The 8,443-nt window shown below is 58.9% G+C and overlaps 1 protein-coding gene across 1 annotated transcript in view; it reads right to left on the reverse strand.

The window, feature by feature from the left end:
• SLC38A12 (solute carrier family 38 member 12) overlaps nt 1–8,443 on the reverse strand; it is a 57,661-nt gene that overhangs the window by 13,913 nt on the left and 35,305 nt on the right. The window contains exon 8 of the mRNA XM_007454376.1: nt 1,887–1,980. Coding sequence (XP_007454438.1) covers nt 1,887–1,980 — 94 coding nt within the window. The remainder of the gene's footprint in view (nt 1–1,886; nt 1,981–8,443) is intronic.

Below are 8,443 nucleotides of genomic sequence, written 5' to 3' on the forward strand. Positions count from 1 at the left end.
ACTGATGCGGCAGGTCAAGGACAGCCAAGCCCGAGCCGGGCAGGGGCCAGACCTCCAAGACTTGGGGACCCGACTTCAGGGACCGGAGGAGTTGGGGCAACAGAGTTGGGCCAGGGAGCGAGGAGGGAGAACGGTTTTCTCCAAATACAGCTTTACGGAGAGAAAACTTGTCCTTCTGGAGGTCACCGGGGCTTTCAAACACTTCCTACAAGTGGACTTACAAGAAGATTGGACGGCCAGTAATTGTGATCCCAAGTTTTGGGCACAAGCCCTCCTGGTACCCACGGAGGCTCCCTTCCAGCTTCTTACCCCGGAGCTAGCGTGATCCTTACGTTCTAAGGGAGGAGTTTGCATTTTTTTCCCAAGGTGGTCATGTTAGTTTAACCCAGGGCTTTGGAGCTTGTGAATGAAATCTGGGAAGAGCAGCCTATAGGGTCAGACCAACTGGGTGGGGCCGGCAAGGACTCCTGCCGCATCCAGGTGCTCCCTCGTCTCAGCTGGACGGTGAAGGGCAGCTCATCGAGCTACAGAGGCCCCAGAGCTCACACACCAGATGGCTCTGCCCTGTTCTCATTTCCTTGCAGGAAGGACCAAGAGTGGGAAGGAGCTACAGGCTGGCGAGTCTGGCTCAAGACAAGGCACTGGCAGACGTCCCCTCAGGGTGGAGCAGGGGCCTTTCCCCCTTCGGGAGCTCCTGGGCTGGAGGCTGCCCGCCCCGTCCTCGAGCTGCAGCGCCTGCCTCTGCAGGGGAGGGGCTGGGCTGGATGACCTGGCACCTTCCAAATGGAGATGCACCAGGACTCCTGGGACGCAGTGGCTCCTTACGCTGGGATCTTGGAACCCTGGGATGAGGGGGAGCCAGGGGCCTGAAGGTGCCAGACTTGCTGGAGACCGTCTGGATCAGAAACTGTCCTGAGCTCATCACGATCCAGTGTCGGGTGCTAGCACGGAATACAGAGCGATGTGCACCCCGAGTCCTGATCAGGGCGGGTGCAGCAGGGACGGGAGCCGGGCCAGAGGGTCAGGAGCAAGGCCTCCCAACCTCGGGTTCCTTGGGAACCTCTGTGCTGATGGGCAGGGGAGATCCTGGGGAGCACCCCGCAGGGGTCCTGGAGGCTGGGCAGACCCCCTCTGCCAGGCCCGTCAGCCAGAACAGCAACAGCATCTTTGTTTTTAGACCAAAACAGGCGTGTGTGCAACTGATCCCAGAGCGCCTGCCGGTGGGGGGCCAGCCGCGACTGCACACCCTCCGGTCATGGGTCCAGGTGGGTCAGCAGCCTGGCCCTTCCGGGTGGCTGGCAGGACAGTGTCGGGGGTGACCAAGCTCCTGGCCGCAGACCTGGTATGGGGGAGAAACCCCCAAGCTCCCCTGAGGATGGTGGCGCTCTCGCTCAGCAGGGCGTCAGACAGTTGGAAGGTACTACAGATGGGGTGTCTCTTCCCGCCCTGGTGGCCGGGGACGCAGAGGTGGCCACCATGGCCCACGGGGTTCTATGGCTGTGCCCATGAGAATGTGCGCCCATGAGAGCAAAGAGCGGGCTTCTCCCGCGCCCTGAAGGGGGCTGAGTCCGAACCAGGCCCCTAGGAGCCCCGGAGCCCACCTGTGGGTTGCAGGTGGACCCAGCACACTCGGAATCAGCAGTCGAGGGCTGAGCCCCGCCTCTGCCCACATTACGGGGCCTTGAAGTGACTTCTCTTTTTTGGTACTAGATTTCCCCACCAGTAAAAAGGCACAGATCACCTGCCGCCTCCTGGCCCGCGGGAGTCCACGGAAGCCCTTGCCACGTTGCAGCCCCGGCTGTGAGCTCATGTGGCCGTGGCCCACGTGGCTGAGGACAGGGGGAGGGGAGCAAGGGCGTCAGACCCGAGGTGTTTCTCAGACTCACCGATCCATCTCATCAGCGACGTCAGGATCTGCAGGTACTTGGTCTTCTGGACGTCAAAGAAGGTGAAGGGTCCGAGGAGGAGACTGAAGACAGCCTGGTGAGCAAACAAGAGTGAGGGACTCTGGGCGCACACGGCACATCGTGCGTGTGGGGAGGGCACGCCGTTCACGCAGCCCCCGGCCACCCCAGGGCCGGTCCTAACCCCGGTGTGCACCTGGAACGGCAGAGGCTCCCTGGGGTCAGACAGCATCACCTGGCGAGTTCCCAGGGCCAGGGGTGCAATAGAAACTCAGAGCTGTGCTTCCCTGCTGTTCCTCACACTTACTGCCCTGAGGCTACTTTCTAGGCAAATCCGAGGTGACATCCTAGGGACATGGCCCCGCTTGCTTCTCTTCAGCAAGCACTGACTGAAGGGTCGAGGGCCCGGCACTGAGCTGGTGCAAGCACGAGTTAGGAAGATGAGGCTCCAAAACAAACACCAGGCACACCCTGGACCCTCTCGGTTTACTGGGAAGAAAGGACCAGGGGTGGGCCCTGATGACATGGCACAGTGGGTAGGACAGCATCCTGGAGGGTTCAGAGGAAAGGATGAATCAGGATGTCGTTCATCAGCAACGTCCTGGACTTCGAGAGAAGGGAAAGCCTGGAGAACCACAGCCAGGGGCTCCCAGGGCAAACCCGTCAGAGAAACATCCCGGACCAGGAAAAGCAGGGGCTACCCCAGGGAGCTGGGAGTGGACAGGGGTAGGGGTGGGAGCCCGGCCAGAGGAGTGGGAGCTGCTGGCACTGGGCCCCTCACTACTCTTCCTCTCTGGAGAACAGGGGAAAGTGAGTGTTTACTTAGGAGGAAAAAGGAGAATCCAAACCCTGCCTTAGAGAATTGGTCTGTGGGAAATCAGAACCCGCTTTGCAAAGGAAAACGGGGGTAGATGTGGCACTGTAGAGACTGGGGCTGGGAACAAAGGGAAGGTGAGGACCTCCATGCCAAATCGGCTGCTCAGAGAGCACAGGAATTAGAAGCTGCCGGTTGGAGTTACGAAGATGGTACCATTTCCGATCTGCCACTCGGAAGCAGCGGAGGCATCAGACCTTATTAACATCTACACCGTGCCATTTTATCACGTTACTGCTAACGACACTCACCAGAGATGCGGCTGACTGCGCGAGGCCCGAAAGTGGGGAGCGGGGCCCGCTTCGGGGGAGTTGGGTCTGGCCCTGTCATGCGGGTGAATACCTCCTGGCTGCTCGGCCTGGCGCCAGTCCCTGGCTCCCCGGAGGGGGGCTGAGCCCGTCTCTCCCCTCCCTGCCTGCAAGGAAAGCAGGATGTGGGAGAGGCTGTGACCTCTCATCTAAGTCCATTATCACCGTGAGAATGAATGACAGGAGAGACTAAAGCGCTGCTTAAGGACAGGTTCTAATTAGCTGGGGTGGGCAAAGCCTCCTGGCAGGCGCCCGGGCTGGGAGACTTCGGGAAAGAGCTTTCTCCTGGGGGCTGACAACCAGCCCTGCTTCTGCTCTGGAAGGAGCAGCGTCTCCATCGGGCGGCAGTGATGGGGGGAGGCAGAGGCAAGGGGCTCTCCGGGCAGCCCTCGCCAGTGCCCCTCTGGCCCGAGGACACAGTGAGGTACTGGATCAGAAGCCCTTGGCCGAGCAAGTCTGTATGCAGCACCATCAACAAGTCATTTAGGAAAATTACCACTTGAGGGAAACTTTCCACTGATGAATTTCTCTTTTGAAGGATGGGAGAGGGCCACGTCATGTGGAAGAACACACACAAGGCCGCTTGCCACAGACATTCCCAAACGGCCCTGGCCTGCTAGAAACTGGACTCTGGGGCATCCGGGCCAGAGGTTGGGGGGTTTCACCTCTGACCTGCGACGCCCCCTGCTGAAAACACGGTGCTCCAGCTGTGGGTGCTGGACCTTCTCTTGGTGGGTGGCTTATGCGGGAGGTCAGATCTGACCTTGGAAGCCTCAAGACTGGGTTTTCGAAGGTTCCATTGCTTAAAACCAGGGAGATCACAGAACCAGCCGCAGAGGCAGGTGGGGAATTCTGCTGCTGCGGAATTCCCTCGCCAAGAGGGGATCCATCTTCATCCACCTCCTCGGCAGACGTTTATCAACATCCTACTACGCACGGGGCCCCACTTTATATGACCCTGTAGGATGGGACCCCGCTGAGAGCACCCCTCGTTTAAAGGGACTGAGCACACAGACACACTGCCCAGGGTAGAGTCGGAAGCGTACGCGAGGCACCCACCGAGTGCCGGGGAGCGTGAGTTGAGCTGAGAACGAGGGTCCGCTGCCCTCTTTCAGATCCAGCTCCGGGACAGCAGGTCTGTCCTCAGGGTGGGGACTGGCGGTGAAGGACTCTTTTGGAAGACTTGGACAACAGGCTGTGATATCTGTGGCTGGACGGCGGCTGGGATGTGCTTTCCTTTTTTCCGCTCAGGAGCCCAGACTGAACACAGGGCTCGGGAAGGCGCAGGGCCGACAGCCAAACGGCAGCCCTTGCGCGGGGCGGAGCTCACGCAGCGCAGGGAGCCCAGACCGAGACACAGCTCAAGCTGGGGCTAGTTAAGGAACAGGTGTCCTCTGCAAATTAGTTCCTGCCAGACTCAGCATCCGGGGTGGCAAAGGACAGAGGATTCGGCGGCGGCATGTCTGGCCTCACCGCGGTGTGGATGTGAGGTCTGGGGGACGAAACGGCCCTGGTGGCCCGATGGTCCAGCGGGGCCAGTACTCATCTCTGAATGCTGACCAGCCAAGCTTGGCACCTTCTGTTTTCCCTTTTCTTTTACAAAAAGAAGAAATTAAAAGCCGAGAGACAGCCTGTCCCCCTGGGTCTTCTTGTGCAGCCTGTATGACATTATGAATCACCTGTGGCTCCCGAGCAATTTCCCAACACCCAAATGCCATTGATCAGTTCAAGCTCGGTCTCTGTTCAAGGACTCTGCGAGCCCGACATGTGACAGGAGGTAGGGACACCAACTGCTGTAGCCGAGTGTGCTTCTTTTTTTTTCTATAAATTTATTTATTTTATTTTATTTATTCATTTTTGGCTGTGTTGGGTCTTCGTTGCTGCGCGTGGGCTTTCTCCAGTTGTGGTGAGCGGGGACTACTCTTCGTTGTGGTGCGCGGGCTTCTCACTACAGTGGCTTCTCTTGTTGCGGAGCACGGGCTCTAGGCGCGTGGGCTTCAGTAGTTGTGGCTCGTGGGCTCTAGATCGCAAGCTCAGTAGTTGCGGCGCACGGGCTTCGTTGCTCCGCGGCACGTGGGATCTTCCCAGACCAGGGCTCAAACCCGTGTGCCCTGCATTGGTGGGCGGATTCTTATCCACTGCACCACCAAGGAAGTCCCAAATGTGTTTTTTTTTTTGTTGCGGTACGTGGACCTCTCACTGCTGTGGCCTCTCCTGTCGCGGAGCACAGGCTCCGGACGCACAGGCTCAGCGGCCATGGCTCACAGGCCCAGCTGCTCCACGGCATGTGGGATCCTCCCGGACCGGGGCACGAACCCGCGTCCCCTGCATCGGCAGGCGGACTCTCAACCACTGCGCCACCAGGGAAGCCCCCGAATGTGTTTCTTTAAAAAAAAAAAAAAGAACAATTCTTTGGTTTCTAATGAAAACTTCAAACTGGTCACTGGGAGCAAACTCTAAGACAGACCCCGGAGGGTGCAAACGGGGCCGCTCATGTGCCTCTCTCTTCTGGCTGCTGAGTTTAGATGTGCCCTGTGGCAACCCTGCCGGTTCTGACAGACAGGACACAGCTCACGTCCTCAGGCACGGCCAGCAACGCTTGGCCACGGCTCTTACAGTGTCCCGGTGGCACCATGAACTTGACACGGAGTCTAGAACTCAATGCTGCCTCTCTGCCCACATCCCCAGGCGGGTTAAGGGCACCACCCACGTCCACCCGCTCCCACTCCAAACTTCCAACTACTCCTGACCCCTTCCTCACTCTCTGTGCTGATGTCCCATGACCGCTGTAACTTGGTGGCTTAAAACCGCAGGAACATGTTTTTTGTAGTCCTGGAGGGGACACAGGGAACACGGAGCAAGGGCTCCTAACCCAGCCTGGGAGGGGCCGGGGAGCAGGGGGACACAGGGGTAACAATACATAAAGTAAGAGGAATCAGGTGGGCAGAGGGCTGGGGGCAGTTCAGGACTGGGGAGCTGTCGGGCCCCTTTGTCCCTGTCCTCTCCCTCCTGGGCCCGAGCCAGCTGGTGCCAGGGCCGCCTTCCCACTGTCAGCCCCAACCATACTTGGCTCGTGATGAGCGAAGGGCTCATCGCTTCAGACGACAAAGTCCAGTGGCCCCATGATCTGGTGCCAGCTGCCTTTCTCAACCTCGTCTCCGGAGACACCACCCCGAGAGCCTACGGGCGTGAGTCCCTGACTTGCCCGCCCCCTCCGGCTGCTGGGCCTTTGCTCGGCAAGCTCGTCACACCATTTCTGCGGGCCAGAGTCCCGCTCAGAGGTCTGCTCCTTCACCCTTGTCTCCTGAGTCCCCTCACTGGAGTGGGCAGAGTTTCCCTGCACATGTGTGTCCCCCATGGGACTGAGCTGACCGGGCACATGCCTGGAGGGTGAGGTGGGCAGGGAGGAGCCCGTTTCTCCAGCCTCTGCCAGAAATGAGACCCGGCGACAGGGGAATAAAGACAGTCCTAACCTAACTGCCAGCTCCCGGTTCACCAGAGGCATAAGTCAGTGTCTGAGAGACGCAAGGAAGGCCAGGGGGGCTGCGCTCCGAGATGCCTGGGACAGGAGGTTCCCCGGACAGGACGGCGGCTTTGCTGAGACCCCGAAGTACAGACGCTCAGGCCCGCACGAGCCGGCTGGCCTCGGGGAACCCAAGGCTCGTGTCTAACTGGAGCCACCGCCTTCCTCTTGGGAAACAGCCGCAGCTACGGGACGGGAGAGAGGAACACACGCTGTGCTGCTTTAGACAGCATCTTTCGATCAGGGTCCCTTGCTCAGAAGTGCGGGGGCTAAGCTGCACCCACTGCCCTCGGACAGGAGAGACCCCCAATGCAGCTCAATCTTGCTTCCCGCACAAAATGAGCCCGGGATTGGCCATGTGCTATGTCCTTTGCTCAGTGGTGCAAAATGAGAAAGCGGGAGCCAGTCACAATCGAGGCAAAGTAGTAAAGCAGCTTTTGCTGCCTGTCTCCCCACCCCCAAATTTCTCTGCAAGTTTAGCTGGCCAGAGAACGAAAATGTTAATTTGGTGGGAATCCCAAATTAGACGCCAGGGGACCTGGGTGCCAAGTCTCTGGGCTCTGCCTCCTGCCCGCGCACCTGTCACGTCAGCCTCAGCCCTGTCCTCCCAGCTGGCGCTCCTGTTAACCACCCGTCACATCAAAGGGGTCCCGTGATGAGGTCGCTGCCCAGGGCCGCAGACCCCCCGAGCTTCACAAAGTGCTCACACAGGCACGGTTTCACGTCACGCTCACTGCCATCTGTGAGGTCACCAGGTAGCTGACGATGTCTCATTTTACTGACAAGGGGGCGGAGGGACTGGAGAGGTTGGATGACAGGGTAGGGAAGCGGCAGGGGGGACTGGGGGGTTTCCTGGCCCTCTCCCCCGACCGCTGTGATACACACACTGCATCCTGTGTGAGGCTGCTTTCCCCTCTGACACCTGCTTTCCCCACATCAAGCTAATTCTCACCCTCATGCCTTTACCCTCCTGATTCCTCCTGCTGGCAAAGCATTTCCTCTCTACCTTCCTTATTCCTATCACCTTTCAAGCCCTGCTCAAGTGCCAGTCTCCCCTGCAAGTTTCTCCAAATGTTTTATTCCTCCCTGGGGGCTCCTGACGGAATCACCGAACGCACGGTAGGTACCCCATCACTTAGTTCTTGTAGGTTCTGGGTCGCTCCTTGTTCGTGGGTTGCTTGTGCCATCAGCAGAGGGTAAGCACCATGATGGCAAGCTCTGCATCTCTCGGCACACGTGAGATGCTCAGTAGGTAAACGTTTACAGCGTACACTGAATTTGGTGGAGGAAATGCCTGAAAGAGGCAGGTTTAATCCTGCAGGGCGCGAAGAGGCCACCCCAGTCTTGCGGACTCGCCTTGTACCCTCTATCACGGGCAGCATCTGGGCTGGCACAGCAACTGGCATGTACGTGTATGCAGGAGTCACCCGCTCCGCCGGAAAGCAGTTCCCTTTGTCAGGGAAAAAACTCCCTTCCCAAAACAGTTGGGAAATCGACATGCTCTGATTTAGGAAGGGTGCACGGAAATGGCATTGCTCCGAGCACGCAGCTGGCGCCAGGGGAGGGTGATACGCAGCCCCGATGAGGAGGAAAAGGCCCGCGTGAGATGAGCTCGGGTACTCGGCGGCCCGCCGTCAGCAGTATCTCCCAGGACCCCCGCTGAGGAAGGGGCGATGTCTCACGAGAAACCTAATGTCAAGAACCTATGCGTCTTCAGAGGAGCGGCTCTTCCCTCTCCTACTTCTGGGAGACAGTGGATTCGTGGTTCCCCAAGAGCCATACACCGGCCACCCACCAGCTTTTTTTTTTTTTTTTTCGGTACACGGGCCTCCCC

Source organism: Lipotes vexillifer, unplaced genomic scaffold (assembly GCF_000442215.2).
Source record: "Lipotes vexillifer unplaced genomic scaffold, Lipotes_vexillifer_v1.1 scaffold518, whole genome shotgun sequence".
Taxonomy (NCBI): Eukaryota; Metazoa; Chordata; class Mammalia; order Artiodactyla; family Lipotidae; genus Lipotes; species Lipotes vexillifer.